Source organism: Plutella xylostella, chromosome 30 (assembly GCF_932276165.1).
Source record: "Plutella xylostella chromosome 30, ilPluXylo3.1, whole genome shotgun sequence".
Taxonomy (NCBI): Eukaryota; Metazoa; Arthropoda; class Insecta; order Lepidoptera; family Plutellidae; genus Plutella; species Plutella xylostella.
Window position 1 is genome coordinate 5,267,328 of NC_064010.1, and position 19,372 is coordinate 5,286,699.

The window sequence follows — 19,372 nt, forward strand, 5'->3', positions numbered from 1 at the left end:
TTTTTTTTTAAATCGACATTTTAAATTTTAGATAATGTTTAAAATTAAATTTATTTTATTACAATTTGAATTAATTAATTTACTTATCTTCTATTGTTTTATTATTATTATTTTTACTATTGTTAATTATTAATATCTCATGTGTAAATTACCCTTGAAAATTGTATTTTTTTAGAATTAAGTTAGAATTAAGTCCCCATTGTAATTTCAAATATGACAGCATGTTGTGAATGAATAAATAAATGAAATGAAATGAAACCAATCATCCACTGCTGGACATAGGCCTCTCCCAAGGAGCGCCACGACACTCGGTCCTCGGCCTTCCTCATCTAACCACTACCGGCTACCCACCTAAGGTCGTCAGTCCAGCGGGCAGGAGGGCGTCCCACGCTGCGTTTGCCTGTTCGTGGTCTCCACTCGAGAACTCGTCTACCCCAACGGTTATCGGTTCTTCGGCAGATATGACCAGCCCACTGCCACTTCAGCTTGCATATTTTGAAAGCGATGTCGGTAACCTTAGTCCTCCGACGGATAACCTCATTTCTGATACGATCCATCAGTAGCTAAGTATATATATTATCCACCAGTTCCATCATATTCTACGATTTAAGATACGTTTCCCTTCTATCTTCATTTTATCGTTGCTTACATGGCAGTTAATGAATTTAATTAGGTACTTACATACCTATTTCTAGTTTTCGCATCCTCTTTTCTTTTCTATTCTCTGTAGGGTTGTAAGTATCTGCACCTGGCTCACTCAGTGGAACCTTTGTGCATATCGACAACTTCGACAAGGTCTAAACTGCCTTCCTAAGCTTGGACCATTTCCCACCACGCTGGTCCACTGCGAGTAGGTGGGTTCACATATTATTATCTGGATGTGTTAATTGGATAGGTCTTGTTTTGTAGTCCTGGAGTCATAGTAGCAGCATGATGAAGAAGACACATGCCGATTTACCTAGCAGTTTTGCTATACAGGATGTTGCAAAAAGGGTATACTAAGCCGAAACCTACATGTGCAGCATGTTATATGTAAGCCCGAAAATGAAATCAGAATTTCAAAATGTTTAAGTAGGGTGTAGCTTTTAAATTGATCAGCTATCAGTTAGTGTTACTTACGTGCTTGATAACATCGACAGTACCTAGGACGATACGACGGTGTGGCTATAAGTGTGTAAATAGTTCATAAATTTTCATCTAAACCAACTTAACGTAGATTAAGGGTACCCTTATCCTTATTAAAAGAAAAAAAAAACTGCATTTAATTGTTAATAATGCAACATAATTTATTACTTACTGATATAGTATGAATTATTCTAGCACCTTATATCTAATCAATCCATATATTTTTATTCTTATAATTAGCATATCACATTTAAAACATTATAAAAATCACGGTGCATTAAAAAATATTATTGTTTATCAGTTTTATCACTTTCAATGTTAATAGTTAGAATCTAATTAGGTAGGTATATACAATAAATCTTTAACATTGTTAATAAAATAAAAAGTGGGACCTTACAAAGGCAAATAAATATACACGTAATACTTTTTTATCTTTTCTATTTTGCTAAAATATCTTATTTAAGTAAAATAAACATAATGCAGTTAATCTTGTAAAAATAAATGATAATATTCATTCATCTTAGTTTAATCTCTATGCATGTGATGTGATTGATTAACAAGTATACCTAACTGGGGACTAGTTAGACAGTGTGATTTAACAAAAATAAGTTTTGACTTGACGAAATTATAGGTCTTGCGTGATGTCTTTTAGAAAAAAAATCTAAGGTTTTATAAGGATTACTTTATATGCAGTTTTAACATTAAATTGTCCATTCATGTTAAAGCAAAAGCTGCGGATTCTGAATCCATTGCGTTATGAATGTAATGATCTCAAGATACAGTTTTTTGTGCAAAGTAATAATAACCATGAAAACATATTCCTCCCTCAAACGAAGTCAGCTAATTATAAACAATTAAATAGGCATCGAGCATGTTAGCTAATAAATACTGCATCAAACTACTGTAAAACAATCTCATAGTAGCACAAATATACAAACAAATTATGTATACAATCTAACACTGTACGTATACCATCGGTCACTGATATAGACAAAATGTGACAGATTGAACATACGTTTTTACGTTAAAACTTGACTATATACATTTCTAATGTTTACCAATATAAATCTCAATAGTTAAAATAAAAATCTGCTTACTGGATATCAACAAAACAATCTATCAAAATCACATGGTAATTTTAAGATACACATTAAAACAAATAAGCAAATATACTATCAATGCCAAGTAAATGCGCAGTGACAGACCAAGAGATATACCGACGCTACTAGCAGGTTGCCGATCATGACTGGGAACCCTATCTTCAAATACTCCAAGAAAGTGAACCGGTAGCCGTGCTGCTCTGCCACTCCTGCGCAGACCACGTTAGCACTGGCTCCAATCAGTGTTCCATTACCTGAGTGAGAAAAAAAGATTGATAACTGATACTTACATGAGTTTAAAAGATTGCAATAGTGCTTCCACAAAAATATCATCAAGGTATACTGAAAAGTGATTTCAAAGTTTTTTTTCATTGGATTACTATGTCATTCCTAAATTGGGTTATTTCTTTCATTCAAAGTACATTAATAGTATAATAAAAAAAACAGCATATAAGTACTTAATATAATAATTCTTCTGTATGCAAATTTATATGTTTACTAGAGGTCGCGTTGTGGCGCGGGCTGCAAGCAGCCGCGCGGTGCTTTGATGCTTTTGGTTTAGGTGGGAGACAGTTTTCAGTATGAATTTCAGTTTCAGCAGGGTATTGACTTGAAAATACCGTAGCAAATCTTTCTTGCGTTTTGTTATGCCTTAAAAACTGTGTTCACTATGATTTTTTTAATTATAGGGTCACTGACGATTTTGTTTGACGTGGGAAACCGTTTGCAGTATGAATTTCGGTTTCAGCAGGGTATTGACTTGAATATACCGTAGCAAATCATTCTTGCGTTTTGTTATGCCTTAAAACTGTTTTTACTATAACAGGCGTACTGATGATTTTTGTTTTAGGTGGGATACGGTTTTCAGTATGAATTTTGGTGAGATACGGTTATTCACTTGACTAAAACGTATCGAATATTTTATGGGGTTTAGTTTTCCCTCGAAATGGATATTAACTTTGCCATAATACAACGGATATTTCTGGCATTAGGGTTTATATTTAAAAAAAAAAACACCACAGGAATGTTAATATTTGCCTTGAAAACAATTTTCATTGTGAATTACGGATAGTCTTCGTACAAATACGGTAGAGAAACTGATCCTATATGGTCATTTTATGGTTTCTTAAACTTTTCTTTCGTTAACTAATCGAGCCGACATAGTTTTGTGTACAAATATTGGGTTCTTTAACACCTCATTAAAAATCGGACTCACCTCCATTTGCGCATTTTTCTAGCTTCTCGATTATTTATTTACTCTGTCCTGAAGAGAAACTTTTTCATAGCAACGAAATTTACAGGCTTTTTTTGACTCATTCATTTCTTATGTGGGTTTGCTGTTTAAAAGACACAGTAAGTAGGATAAAGTGCGTTTTTTAACATTATAGAACTATACTTTACTTAAATTCAATCCATAATTGGTTGCATACGTATTATGGAACTATAAACGCGCCCAAACTTACACTTTGTCTTTCTTTTTTATTCATTCAAGATATTTCTTGAATTTGGCTTTAAGTACATGAAAAAACTCCACAGGAATGTTAATATTTGCCTTGAAAATTTTTTTCATTATGAATTACGGATTGTCTCACACAAATACGGACATTTTTCGGTTTCGTAAACTTTACCTAGTATCGAGATGACATCGTTTTGTGTACAAATATTGGGTTCTTTAACACTTCATAAATTAGCTGAGTCACCTCCATTCGCGCGTTTTTCTAGCGTCTCTATTATTAGTTTACTCTGTCCTGAAAATAAACTTTTTCATAACAACGAAATATACAGGCTTTTTTTATTCATTAGTTTCTTATGTGGGTTTGCTGTTTAAGACACAGTAAGTAGGATAAAGTGCATTTTGAACATTATAGAACTATGTTTTACTTAAATTTAATTCATAATTGGTTGCACACGTATGGAACTATGAACGCGGCCAAACTTACACTTTGTCTTTCAAGTTATTTCTTAGCCACAATCGGCTCTCAGGTTATATAGTTGTGTTGACGAGGGTTTGAGTAGTGTTGCCTCGCTTCGCTCGGCTCTCCAGGGTTTGCAGTATGGTGGTTCGCATCGTTTTGCCTCGCTTCGCTCGGCTCCTCTTTTACGGTTAGGCTATAAATACTTAAGTTGGATTGCCTCGCTGCGCTCGGCTCTTCAGTGGTTGTAGTATGATGTTTTGAAATGTTTTGCCTCGCTGCGCTCGGCTCTTCAATGTTTGTGGTAGGATGGTTTGGATTGTTTTGCCTCTCTGCGCTCGGCCTTCCAGTTAAACAGGCAGATAGTGATTAAAGTAGTTTAGCCTCGCTTCGCTCGGCTCCTCTCCAGGTCTCGGAATGGTAGACTCGGTTGTTTTGCCTCGCTTCGCTCGGCTCTGCAGTTACATAGGCACTTGCTGTTTATTGTACTTTAGCCTCGCTTCGCTCGGCTCTTCTGGTTTTCGGATGTTGGTTTCAGTAGTTTTGCCTCGCTCCGTTCGGCTCTCTAGGTTTTGGATTGATGGTTTAGGTTGTTTTGCCTCGCTTCGCTCGGCTTTCCACTTCTTAAACGGGACTTTTCCCGTAGTTTTTCATTACTGATATTAATAATTATGATACCTAATGCCTCGCTTCGCTCGGATTTTTTTTCTTTATGGCAGGGTTACTTGTCGGATGCCTCGCTGCGCTCGGCTGGTTTTATTTTGGTATAGCTTGTAGAAGGACTATGGCCTCGCTGCGCTCGGCACTTAAACTGTGATAAAGTTGATTTACATTTTGTATGATTTTTCGGAAAATATTTTTTCCCTTAAAAGTGGGGAGTTTTTATTTTAAATAATAATTGTTTGTATTTATCTTCACAAATGCGCCATATACCATAAATCTGTAGGACTACTTCAAAGGGATGAAATTGCTAATGTTGGTAATTTTTTCTACGTTTTTAGGAAAATTTTGATTTTTTTCCCTAAAAGTGGGGAGTTTTTATTTTAAATTAAAATTATATGCATGTAACTACACAATCGCGCTATACATTCATAACCCCTCAGACCATCTCAAAGGGATAAAATTGCATATTTATGTAAAATTTCCCATGTTTTTAGGGAAATTTTGTTTTTTTTTCCCTACAAGTGGGGAGTTTTTATTTTAAATTAAAATTCTGTACATTTAATTGCACAATCGCGCTATACATTCATAACCCCTCAGACCATTTCAAAGGGATAAAATTGCATATTTATATGAAATTTCCCATGTTTTTAGGGAAATTTTGTTTTTTTTCCCTACAAGAGGGGAGTTTTTATTTTAAATTAAAATTCTTTACATTTAACTACACAATCGCGCTATACATTTATAACCCCTCAGACCATCTCAAAGGGATAAAATTGCATATTTATGTAAAATTTCCCATGTTTTTAGAGAAATTTTGTTTTTTTTTCTATAAGTGGGGAGTTTTTTATTATTAATTAAAAATCTATGCATTTAACTACACAAACGCGCCATACATTCGAATCTCCTCAGACCATCACAAAACGATAAAATTGCATATTTATGTATAATTTCTCATGTTTTTAGGGAAATTTTGTTTTTTTCCCTAAAAATGGGGAGTTTTTATTTCATAAAAAAACTAAATGCATTCACCTACACAAACGCGCCCTACAAGACAAAACTGTCAGACCACTCAATACAGGTGAAATAGCCTTAAAACATGTAAAATTTCTCTTTTACAAAATGGCTGCCACTTCATCCGCCATTTTGATTTTTGCAGTTTTCGGAATTTTCCTATTAATTACACCATATATCCAACCATGTACAAAGAAAATCATCACCCCACCTCCTCCTCTTCTGGGAGATCAATTCACCTCAACTCGAATTGACGTCGAACTTTTTCAAAAATATAATCTCCCGTATTTCTCAGGGTTGCCAGCCGAAAGTAATAAAAATAGTCAAATGTCATTAGTATGAGCCTTTCTGACTAAACTGCTTCATTTTTTTAAATCCAAAACGGTTATTTCTATTTTTCAGGTTTTTGGGGAAAATCTCAAAATTTTCCCTAAAAATGGGGAATTTTTATTTAGTAGGTATAATCTACTCAACAAACTACACAAATGCGCCATACAAGACAAATCTTCCCAACGACTCTAAATAGGTAAAAAATCCAATCAAAAATCGTGAAAAAAAGTCACCTTTACAAAATGGCCGCCAAAGCAGTCCGCCATTTTGTTTTTTCAACTTTTCGGAATTTTCCCATAAACTGCATCATACAACAGACCGTGTACAAAAAAAATCATCACCCCACCTGCCTCCCTTCTGGGAGATCAATTCACCTCAAGTTGGGTCGACGTAAAAAAATCGGAAAAAATATAATCTCGCCTATCGCCCAGGGTTGCCAGTCGAAAGTAATAAAAATGGTCAAATGTCATTAGTACGGGTCTTTCCGACAAAACTGCATCAAATTTTAAAATCAAAAGTGGCCATTTCTACTTTTCATGTTTTTGGGGAAAATCTCGAAATTTACCCTAAAAATGGGGAAAATTCTTTCACATGGCAACTCTACTCGTCAACCTACACAATCGCTCTATACAAGTCAAACCTGTCAAATGCCTCGAACACAATAAAAAAATGCTTTGAAAATCCCCGAAAAAACACGTTTTTATAAAAAAATCTCCCCTCCCCCGCAATTAAAAAAAAAACAATTTTTTTGAATTTTCCCTTAAATTCCATCATGTGCCCCACCGTTTACAAAAAAAACCATCCCCCCACCTCCCCCCCTTCCGGGAGATCAATTCACCTCAAGTCGGGTCTGACACGCCCTAAACTTTACTTGACTGCAACTCGGCCGCCATTTTGTTTTTTTATTTTTTTATATTTTTTTTATAATCTGTCAGACACTCTAAATACACCCTCGAAATATGAAAAAATGTATGGTCACCAAAACAGAGGAGCAAAAAAAATTTTTTTTTTTTACAACTTTTTTTAAAAAGTCTAGGTTTTTCTCTACTCACCCGAGCACCCTGTACATTTCCCTAAAACATTTTCATATCAAAAAATGGCTCCTTCTGGGAGAACAATCATGTCAATGAATCAGTCAGTGGTAATCCAGCTATATATATTATAATAACTAGAGGTCGCGTTGTGGCGCGGGCTGCAAGCAGCCGCGCGGGGCTTTGATGCCTTTGAATTTTGGTTTCAGCAGGGTATTGACTTGAACATACCGTAGCAAATCTATCTTGCGTTTTTATAGGCCTTAAAAACGGTTTTCACTATAAATTTCTATATTAAAGGGATACTGATTATTTTATTTCAGGTGGGATTAGTTTTCAGTATGAATTTCGGTTTCAGCAGGGTATTGACTTGAACAAACCGTAGCAAGTCTTTGTCATGTTTTGTTTTGGATTAAAAAGTGTCTTCAGTATGAATTTCGTTATAAAAGGGGTACTGATGATTTTATTTCAGGGGGTGATACAGTTTTCTATATGAATTTCGGTTTCAGCAGGGTATTGACTTGAACATATCGTAGCAAATCTTTCTTGCGTTTTGTTACGCCTTAAAAACTGTGTTCACTATAATTTTTTTAAATTAAAGGGGTACTGACGATTTTGTTTGACGTGGGAAACAGCTTTCAGTATGAATTTCGGTTTCAGCAGGGTATTCACTTGAATATACCGTAGCAAATCTTTCTTGCGTTTTGTTATGCCTTAAAAACAGTTAACTATGGTTTTCATTATAATATGGGTACCTATTGATGATTTTGTTTTAGGTGGGATACTGTTTTCGTTATGAATTTTGGTGAGATACGGTTATTCACTTGACTATAATGTATCGAATATTTTATGGGGTTTAGTTTTCCCTTGAAATCTAATTTCACTATGAAATTTCGTAACAGATGGGTATTGAATTTGCCATAATACACTCACGGGCAATGAAAAGGTTCCACTGAGAACAGCTAACTAAACGGAAAAATCTAGCTAAATACCGTATTCTGCAACATTGACGTACATTTAACAGAGCGTCAGGATATTACTTACTAAAAACGGTAATAATTTGTTCCAATTTTAAATTAAATCTTTGTAAAAATTGGGGTCGTATGGTGTCGGCATTTTGTGAGTGGAACATTTTCATTACCCGGGAGTGTACAACGAATATTTCTTGAATTTGGCTTTAAGTATGTGAAAAAACTCCACAGGAATGTTACTTAAAAACTTGAAAACTTTTATCATTATGAATTACGGATTGTCTCACACAAATACGGTCATTTTTCGGTTTCGTAAACTTTACCTAATATCGAGATGACATCGTTTTGTGTACAAATATTGGGTTCTTTAACACCTCATAAATCTGAGTCACCTCCATTCGCGCGTTTTTCTAGCGTCTCTATTATTAGTTTACTCTGTCCAGAAAAGAAACTTTTTCATAGCAACTTAATTTACAGGCTTTTTTTATTCATTAGTTTCTTATAAGGGTTTGCTGTTTAAGACACAGTAAGTAGAATAAAGTGCATTTTTTAACATTATAGAGCTATGTTTTACCTACTTAAATTTAATTCATAATTGGTTGCACACGTATGGAACTATAAACGCGGCCAAACTTACACTTTGTCTTTCAAGTTATTTCTTAGCCACAATCGGCTCTTAGGTTATATAGTAGTGTTGACGAGGGTTTGAGTAGTGTTGCCTCGCTTCGCTCGGCTCCTCTTTTACGGTTAGGTTATAAATACTTAAGTTGTATTGCCTCGCTGCGCTCGGCTCTCCAATGTTTGTGGTATGATGGTTTGTATTGTTTTGCCTCGCTGCGCTCGGCCATCCAGTTAAACAGGCAGTTGGTGATTAAAGTAGTTTAGCCTCGCTTCGCTCGGCTCCTCTCCAGGTCTCGGGATGGCATTCTCGGTAGTTTTGCCTCGCTTCGCTCGGCTCTGCAGTTACATAGGCACTTGCTGTTTATTGTACTTTAGCCTCGCTTCGCTCGGCTCTTCGGGTTTTCGGATGTTGGTTTCAGTAGTTTTGCCTCGCTCCGCTCGGCTCTATAGGTTTTGGATTGATGGTTTAGGTTGTTTTGCCTCACTTCGCTCGGCTTTCCACTTCTTAAACGGGACTTTTCCCGTAGTTTTTCTTTATTGATATTAATAATTGTGATGCGTTATGCCTCGCTTCGCTCGGATGGTTTATGGTATTTTGGTATAGCTTGTAGAAGGACTACGGCCTCGCTGCGCTCGGCACTGAAACGGTGGTAAAGTTGATTTACATTTTGTATGTTTTTGGGGAAAATATGTTTTCCCCTAAAAGTGGGGAGTTTTTTATTTTAAATAATAATTGTTTGTATTTATCTTCACAAATGCGCCATATACCATAAATCTGTCTAACCACTTCAAAGGGGTGAAATTGCTGATTTTGGCATTTTTTCTACGTTTTTAGGGAAATCTTGTTTTTTTTTCCTTATAAGTGGTGAATTTTTATTTTAAATTTAAGTTGTATGCATTTAACTACACAAACGCACTATACATTTGCAACCCCTCAGACCATCTCAAAGGGATAAAATTGCATATTTTTGTAAAATTTCCCATGTTTTTAGGGAAATTTTGGTTTTTTCCCTAATAAGTGGGGAGTTTTTATTTAAAAAAATTATTCTTTGTATTTATCTTCACAAATGCGCCTATACCACAAATCTTTCCGACCACTTCAAAGGGGTGAAATTGCTAATGTTGGTAATTTTTTCTACGTTTTTAGGGAAATTTTGATTTTTTCCCTACAAGTGGGGAGATTTTTTTTAAATAATTATTGTTTGTATTTATCTACACAAATGCGCCATATACCATAAATCTGTCTGACCACTTCAACGGGGTGAAATTGCTAATGTTGGTAATTCTTTATACGTTTTTAGGGAAATTTTGATTTTTTTCCCCTTAAGTGGGGAGATTTTATGTTAAATTAAAATTGTATGCATTTAACTACACAAACACGCTATACATTCGAATCCCCTCAGACCATCTCAAAGTGATAAAATTGCATATTTATGTAAATTTTCCCATGTTTTTTGGGAAATTTTTTTTTTTTTTCCTAAAAGTGGGGAGTTTTTATTATTAATTAAAAATTTATGCATTTAACTACACAAACGCGCCATACATTCGAATCCTTTCAGACCATCACAAAACGATAAAATTGCATATTTATGTAAAATTTCCCATGTTTTTAGGGAAATTTTGTTTTTTTCCCTAACAATGGGGAGTTTTTATTTCATAGAAAAATTAAGTGTACCTAAACACACAAACGTGCTCTACAAGTCAAAACTGTCAGACCACTCAATACAGGTGAAATAGCCTTAAGACATGTAAAATTTCTCTTTTACAAAATGGCTACCACTTCATCCGCCATTTTGATTTTTGCAGTTTTCGGAATTTTCCTATTAATTTCACCATATATCCAACCATGTACAAAGAAAATCATCACCCCACCTCCTCCCCTTCTGGGAGATCAATTCACCTCAACTTGAATCGACGTCGAACTTTTTCAAAAATATAATCTCCCGTATTTCTCAGGGTTGCCAGCCGAAAGTAATAAAAATAGTCAAATGTCATTAGTATGAGCCTTTCTGACTAAATTGCATCATTGTTTAAAATCCAAAACGGTTATTTCAATTTTTCAGGTTTTTGGGGAAAATCTCAAAATTTTCCCTAAAAATGGGGAAATTTTATTTAACTGGTATAGTCTACCCAACAAACTACACAAATGCGCGATACAAGACAAATCTCCCCAACCACTCTAAACATGTGAAAAAACTAATCAAAAATCAGGAAAAAAAGTCACTTTTACAAAATGGCCGCCAAAGCAGTCCGCCATTTTGTTTTTTCAACTTTTCGGAATTTTCCCATAAACTGCACCATACATCAGACCGTGTACAAAAAAAATCATCACCCCACCTGCCTCCCTTCTGGGAGATCAATTCACCTCAAGTTGGGTCGACGTAAAAAAATCCGAAAAAATATAATCTCGCCTATCGCCCAGGGTTGCCAGTCGAAAGTAATAAAAATGGTCAAATGTCATTAGTACGAGTTTTGCCAACAAAACTGCATCAAATTTTAAAATCAAAAGTGGCCATTTCTACTTTTCATGTTTTTGGGGAAAATCTCGAAATTTACCCTAAAAATGGGGAATTTTTTTTCACATGGCAACTCTACTTGTCAAACTACACAACCGCTCCATACAAGTCAAACCTGTCAAATGCCCCCAACACAATAAAAAAATGCTTTGAAAATCCCCGAAAAAACACGTTTTTATAAAAAAATCTCCCCTCCCCCCGCAATTAAAAAAAATACATTTTTTGGAATTTTCCCATAAATTTCATCATGTGTCCCCCCGTTTACAAAAAACACCATCCCCCCACCTCCCCCCCTTCCGGGAGATCAATTCACCTCAAGTCGGGTCTGACACGCCCTAAACTTTGCTTCACTGCAACTCGGCCGCCATTTTGTTTTTTTATTTTTTTATATTTTTTTTATAATCTGTCAGGCATTCTAAACCCACCCTCAAAATATAAAAAAATGTATGGTCACCAAAATGGAGGAACAAAAAAAATTTTTTTTTTTTACAACTTTTTTTAAAAAGTCGGATTTTTTCTCTACTCACCCGAGCATCCTGTACATTTCCCTAAAACATTTTTATATCAAAAAATGGCTCCTTCTGGGAGAACAATCATGTCAGTCAGTGAATCAGTGGTAATCCAGCTTTATATATTATAAACTAGAGGTCGCGTTGTGGCGCGGGCTGCAAGCAGCCGCGCGGTGCTTTGATGCTTTTGGTTCGGTTTCAGCAGGGTATTGACTTGAACATATCGTAGCAAATCTTTCTTGCGTTTTGTTACGCCTTAAAAACTGTTTTCACTATGAATGTCTTTATTAAAGGGGTACTGATGATTTTATTTCAGGTGGGATTAGTTTTCAGTTTGAATTTCGGTTTAAGCCGGGTATTGACTTGAACAAACCGTAGCAAGTCTTTGTTGTATTTTGTTTTGGATTAAAAACGGTTTTCAGTATGAATTTCGTTATAAAAGGGGTACTGATGATTTTGTTTCAGGGGGGGATACAGTTTTCAATATGAATTTCGGTTTCAACAGGGTATTGACTTGACCATAACGTATCAAATCCTTCTTGCGTTTTGATATGCCTTAAAACTGTTTTCACTATGAATTTCTTCTTTAAAGGGGTACTGATGATTTCGTTTTAGGTGGGATTTGGTTTTCAGTATGAATTTTGGTGAGATACGGTTATTCACTTGACTGTAACGTATCGAATATTTTATGGGGTTTAGTTTTCCCTTAAAATCTAATTTCAGCATGAAATTTGGTAACAGATGGGTATTGACTTTGCCATAATTGCAACATTGACGTACATTTAACAGAGCGTCGGGATATTACCAACTAAAAACGGTAATATTTTGTTCCAATTTTAAATTAAATCTTTGTAAAAATTGGGGTCGTATGGTGTCGGCATTTGTCAGTGGAACTTTTTCATTGCCCGGGAGTGTACAACAGATATTTCTTGAATTTGGCTTTACATAAAAAAAAAAAACTACACAGGAATGTTAATATTTGCCTTGAAAACTTTTATCATTATGAATTACGGATTGTCTCACATAAATAGGGTAGAGAAACTGATCTGTATGGTCATTTTTTGGTTTCGTAAACTTTACTTTACTTTCGTTTTGTGTACAAGTATTGGGTTCTTTAACACCTCATAAATCTGAGTCACCTCCGATTATATTCAATTCTATTGTGTGTGGGGGTGTAAGTACCTGCACCTGGCTCTCTCGAGTGGAACCTTTGTGCATTTCCCCAAGGTCTAAACTGCCTTCCTAAGCTTGGACCATTTCCCACCACGCTGGTCCACTGCGGGTTGGTGGGTTCAGATATCTAGATGTGCTAAATCTAGATATGCAGGTTTCCTCACGATGTTTTCCTTCACCGTAAGAGCTGTTAAAACAACTCATTGGTACATGTCAGCGCCGGGATTCGAACCCGCATCTCTCGCGTGAGAAGCGGGCGCTTACCCGACTGAGCTACCACCGCTCACGTCCATTCGCGCGTTTTTCTAGCCTCTCGATTATTAGTTTCATAGCAACGAAATACACAGGCTTTTTTATTCATTAATTTCTTACGTTGGTTTGCTGTTTGAGACTATTTTTTACAGAACTATGGTTTACTTCAATTTAATCCATAATTGGAACTATAAACGCGCCCAAACCTTTGTCTTTCTTTTTTATTCATTCAAGGTATTTTTTTGCCACTATTGGCTCTCAGATTATAGGTATATAGTTGTGTTGACAAGGATATGAGTAGTGGTGTCTCGCTACGCTCGGCGCTCCAGGGTTTGCGGTATGGTGGTTTACATTGTTTTGCCTCGCTTCGCTCGGCTACTCTTTTACTGTAAGGTAATACTTAAGTTGTATTGCCTCGCTGCGCTCGGCTCTTCAGTTGTTGTGGTATAATGTTTTGAAATGTTTTGCCTCGCTACGTTCGGCTCTCCAAGGTTTGTGGTATGGTGGTTTGGATTGTTTTGCCTCGCTGCGCTCGGCTCCTCTCCAGGTCTCGGAATGGTAGTCTCGGTTGTTTTGCCTCGCTTCGCTCGGCTCTTCGGGTTTTCGGATGTTGGTTTCAGTAGTTTTGCCTCGCTCCGCTCGGCTCTCTAGGATTTGGATTCATGGTTTAGGTTGGTTTGCCTCGCTTCGCTCGGCTTTCCACTTCTTAAACGGGACTTTTCCCGGAGTTTTTCTTTATTGATATTGATAATTATGATACGTAATGCCTCGCTTCGCTCGGATTTCTTTCCTTTATGGCAGGGTTACTTGTCGGATGCCTCGCTGCGCTCGGCTGGTTTTATTTTGGTATAGCTTGTAGAAGGACTATGGCCTCGCTGCGCTCGGCACTTACACTGTGGTAAAGTTGATTTACATTTTGTATATTTTTAGGGAAAATATTTTTTCCTCTAAAAGCGGGGAGTTTTTATTTAAAAAATAATTCTTTATATTTATCTACACAAATGCGCCATATAATATACCACAAATCTGTCTGACCACTTCAAAGGGGTGAAATTGCTAATGTTGGTAATTTTTTCTACGTTTTTAGGGAAATTTTGATTTTTTCCTTACAAGTGGGGAGTTTTTATTTTAAATAATTATTGTTTGTATTTATCTACACCAATGCGCAATATACCATAAATCTGTCTGACCACTTCAACGGGGTAAAATTACTAATGTTGGTAATTTTTTATACGTTTTTAGGGAAAATTTGATTTTTTCCCTATAAGTGGGGAGTTTTTGTCTTAAATTAAAATTGTATGCATTTAACTACAAAAACACGCTATAAATTCGAAACCCCTCAGACCATCTCAAAGTGATAAAATTGCATATTTATGTAAATTTTCCCATGTTTTTAGGGAAATTTTGTTTTTTTTTCTATAAGTGGGGAGTTTTTTAATATTAATTAAAAATCTATGCATTTAACTACACAAACGCGCCATACATTCGAATCTCCTCAGACCATCACAAAACGACAAAATTGCATATTTATGTAAATTTTCCCATGTTTTTAGAGAAATTTTGTTTTTTTTTCTTTAAGTGGGGAGTTTTTTATTATTAATTAAAAATCTATGCATTTAACTACACAAACGCGCCATACATTCGAATCTCCTCAGACCATCACAAAACGACAAAATTGCATATTTATGTAAATTTTCCCATGTTTTTAGAGAAATTTTGTTTTTTTTTCTTTAAGTGGGGAGTTTTTTATTATTAATTAAAAATCTATGCATTTAACTACACAAACGCGCTATACATTCGAATCTCCTCAGACCTTCACAAAACGACAAAATTGCATATTTATGTAAAATTTCCAATGTTTTTAGGGAAATATTTTTTTTTTCCCTTTAAGTGGGGAGTTTTTTATTATTAATTAAAAATCTATGCAGTTAACTACACAAACGCGCCATACATTTGAATCCCCTCAGACCATCACAAAACGATAAAATTGCATATTTATGTAAAATTTCCCATGTTTTTAGGGAAATTTTGTTTTTTTTCCTTAAAATGGGGAGTTTTTATTTCATAGACAAATTAAGCGTACCTAAACACACAAACGCGCTCTACAAGTCAAAACTGTCAGACCCCTCAATACAGGTGAAATAGCCTTAAAACATGTAAAATTTCTCTTTTACAAAATGGCTGCCACTTCATCCGCCATTTTGATTTTTGCAGTTTTCGGAATTTTCCCATGAATTTCACCATATATCCAACCATGTACAAAGAAAAACATCACCCCACCTCCCCCCCTTCTGGGAGATCAATTCACCTCAACTTGAATCGACGTCGAACTTTTTCAAAAATATAATCTCCCGTATTGCTCAGGGTTGCCAGCCGAAAGTGATAAAAATAGTCAAATGTCATTATTATGAGCCTTTCTGACTAAACTGCATCATTTTTTAAAATCCAAAACGGTTATTTCTATTTTTTATGTTTTTGGGGAAAATCTAAAAATTTTCCCTAAAAATGGGGAATTTTTATTTAGTTTGTATAGTCTACACATCAAACTACACAAATGCGCTATACAAGACAAATCGCCCCAACCACTCTAAACATGTGAAAAAACCAATCAAAAATCGTGAAAAAAAGTCACTTTTACAAAATGGCCGCCAAAGCAGTCCGCCATTTTGTTTTTTCAACTTTTCGGAATTTTCCCATAAACTGTACCATACAACTGATCATGTTCAAAAAAAATCATCACGCCACCTGCCTCCCTTCTGGGAGATCAATTCGCCTCAAGTTGGGTCGACGTAAAAAAATCCGAAAAAATATAATCTCGCCTATCGCCCAGGGTTGCCAGTCGAAAGTAATAAAAATGGTCAAATGTCATTAGTTCGGGTCCTGCCAACAAAACTGCATCAAATTTTAAAATCAAAAGTGGCCATTTCTACTTTTCATGTTTTTGGGGAAAATCTCGAAATTTACCCTTAAAATGGGGAAATTTTTTTCACATGGCAACTCTACTCGTCAAACTACACAACCGCTCCATACAAGTCAAACCTGTCAAACGCCTCGAACACGATAAAAAAATGCTTTGAAAATCCCCGAAAAAACACGTTTTTATAAAAAAATCTCCCCTCCCCCCGCAATTAAAAAAAAATCATTTTTTGGAATTTTCCCATAAATTTCATCATGTGCCCCACCGTTTACAAAAAACACCATCCCCCCACCTCCCCCCCTTCCGGGAGATCAATTCACCTCAAGTCGGGTCTGACACGCCCTAAACTTTGCTTCACTGCAACTCGGCCGCCATTTTGTTTTTTTATTTTTTTATATTTTTTTTATAATCTGTCAGACACTCTTAATACACCCTCGAAATATAAAAAAATGTATGGTCACCAAAATGGAGGAACAAAAAAAATTTTTTTTTTTTACAACTTTTTTTAAAAAGTCGAGGTTTTTCTCTACTCACCCGAGCACCCTGTACATATCCCTAAAACATTTTCATATCAAAAAATGGCTCCTTCTGGGAGAACAATCATGTCAGTCAGTGAATCAGTGGTAATCCAGCTTTATATATTATAACTAGAGGTTGCGTTGTGGCGCGGGCTGCAAGCAGCCGCGCGGTGCTTTGATGCTTTTGGTTTAGGTGGGAGACAGTTTTCAGTATGAATTTCAGTTTCAGCAGGGTATTGACTTGAATATTCCGTAGCAAATCTTTCTTGCGTTTTGTTATGCCTCGAAAACAGTGTTCACTATGTTTTTTTTAATTAAAGGGGTACTGACCATTTTGTTTGACGTGGGTGCTTTGATGCTTTCGGTTCGGTTTCAGCAGGGTATTGACTTGAACATATCGTAGCAAATCTTTCTTGCGTTTTGTTACGCCTTAAAAACTGTTTTCACTATGAATGCTTTATTAAAGGGGTACCGATGATTTTATTTCAGGTCGGATTAGTTTTCAGTATTAATTTCGGTTTCGGCAGGGTATTGACTTGAACAAACCGTAGCAAGTCATTGTTGTGTTTTGTTTTGGATTAAAAACTGTTTTCAGTATGAATTTCGTTATAAAAGGGGTACTGACGATTTTGTTTGACGTGGGAAACAGTTTTCAGTATGAATTTTAGTTTCAGCAGGGTATTGACTTGAACATACCGTAGCAAATCTTTCTTGCGTTTTGTTACGCCTTCAAAACTGTTTTTACTATGATTTTTCATTATAACAGGGGTACTGACGATTTTTGTTTTAGGTGGGATATGGTTTTCAGTATGAATTTTGGTGAGATACGGTTATTCACTTGACTATAACGTATCGAATATTTTATGGGGTTTAGTTTTCCCTTGAAATCAAATTTCAGTATGAAATTTGGTAACAGATGGATATTGACTTTGCCATAATACACTCACAACTTACAAATTCAAGAAATATTCGTTGTACACTCCCGGGCAATGAAAAGGTTCCACTGAGAAAAGCTAAACGGCAAAATCTAGCTTAATGCCGGCTTCTGCAACATTCACGTACATTTAACAGAGCGTCAGGATATTGATATTACCAACTAAAACGGTAATATTTTTTTCCAATTTTAAATTGAATCTTTGTTAAAATAAGGGTCGTATGGTGTCGGCATTTTGTGAGAGGAACTTATTCATTGCCCGGGAGTGTACAACGGATATTTCTTGAAATCGGCTTTACATAAAAAAAAACTCTAAAGGAATGTTAATATTTGCCGTGAAAACTATTTTCATAATGAATTACGGATTGTCTCACACAAATACGGTAGAAAAACTGATCAATATGGTCATTTTTTCGTTTCGTAAACATCGTTTTGTGTACAAATATTGGGTTCTTTAACATCTCATAAATCTGAGTCACCTCCATTCGCGCGTTTTTCTAGCGTCCCGATTATTAGTTTACTCTGTCCTAAAAAAGAAACTTTTTCATAGCAAAGAAATTTACAGGTTTTTTATTCATGAATTTCTTACGTGGGTTTGCTGTTTAAGACACAGTAAGTAGGATAAAGTGCGTTTTTTAACATTATAGAACTATGCTTAACTTAAATTTAATTCATAATTCGTTGCACATGTATGGAACTATAAACGCGGCCAAACTTACACTTTGTCTTTCTTTTTTATTCATTCAAGTTATTTTTTAGCCACAATCGGCTCTCAGGTTATATAGTTGTGTTGACGAGGGTTTGAGTAGTGTTGCCTCGCTTCGCTCGGCTCCCCAGGGTTTGCAGTATGGTGGTTCACATTGTTTTGCCTCGCTTCGCTCGGCACCTCTATTACGGTTAGGTTATACTTAAGTTTGATTGCCTCGCTGCGCTCGGCTCTTCAGTGGTTGTGGTATGATGTTTTGAAATGTTTTGCCTCGCTCCGCTCGGCTCTCCAGTTAAACAGGCAGTTGGTGATTAAAGTAGTATAGCCTCGCTTCGCTTGGCTCCTCTCCAGTCTCGGAATGATAGTTTCGGTTGTTTTGCCTCGCTTCGCTCGGCTCTTCGGGTTTTCGAGTGTTGATTTCAGTAGATTTGCCTCGCTCCGCTCGGCTCTCTAGGTTTTGGATTGATGGTTTAGGTGGTTTTGCCTCGCTTCGCTCGGCTTTCCACTTCTTAAATGGTACTTTCCCGTAGTTTTTCTTTATTGATTTTAATAATTATGATACGCAATGCCTCGATTCGCTCGGATTTCTTTTCATTATGGCAGAGTTACTTGTCGGATGCCTCGCTGCGCTCGGCTGGTTTTATTTTGGCATAGCTTGTAGAAGGACTATGGCCTCGCTGCGCTCGGCACTTAAACTGTGGAAAAGTTGACTTACATTTTGTATGTTTTTACGGAAAATATTTTTTCCCCTAAAAGTGGGAAATTTTATTTTAAATAATTATTGTTTGTATTTATCAACACAAATGCGCCATATACCATAAATCTGTCTGACCACTTCGAAGGAGTGAAATTGCTAATGTTGGTAATTTTTTCTACGTTTTTAGGTAAATTTTGTTTTTTTCCCGATAAGTGGGGAGTTTTTATTTTAAATTAAAATAGTATGCATTTAACTACACAAACGCGCTATACATTCGTAACCCCTCAGACTATCTCAAAGGGATAAAATTGCATATTTATGTAAATTTTCCCATGTTTTTAGGGAAATTTAGTTTTTTTTCCCTATAAGTGGGGAGTTTTTATTA

The 19,372-nt window shown here is 35.9% G+C and overlaps 1 protein-coding gene across 1 annotated transcript in view; it reads right to left on the bottom strand.

Moving 5' to 3' along the window:
* Window positions 1-1,923: 1,923 nt before the first annotated feature.
* LOC105382655 (P protein) overlaps window positions 1,924-19,372 on the bottom strand; it is a 107,032-nt gene continuing 89,583 nt past the window's right edge. The window contains exon 18 of the mRNA XM_048632139.1: window positions 1,924-2,479. Coding sequence (XP_048488096.1) covers window positions 2,301-2,479 — 179 coding nt within the window. The 3' untranslated portion in view covers window positions 1,924-2,300. The remainder of the gene's footprint in view (window positions 2,480-19,372) is intronic.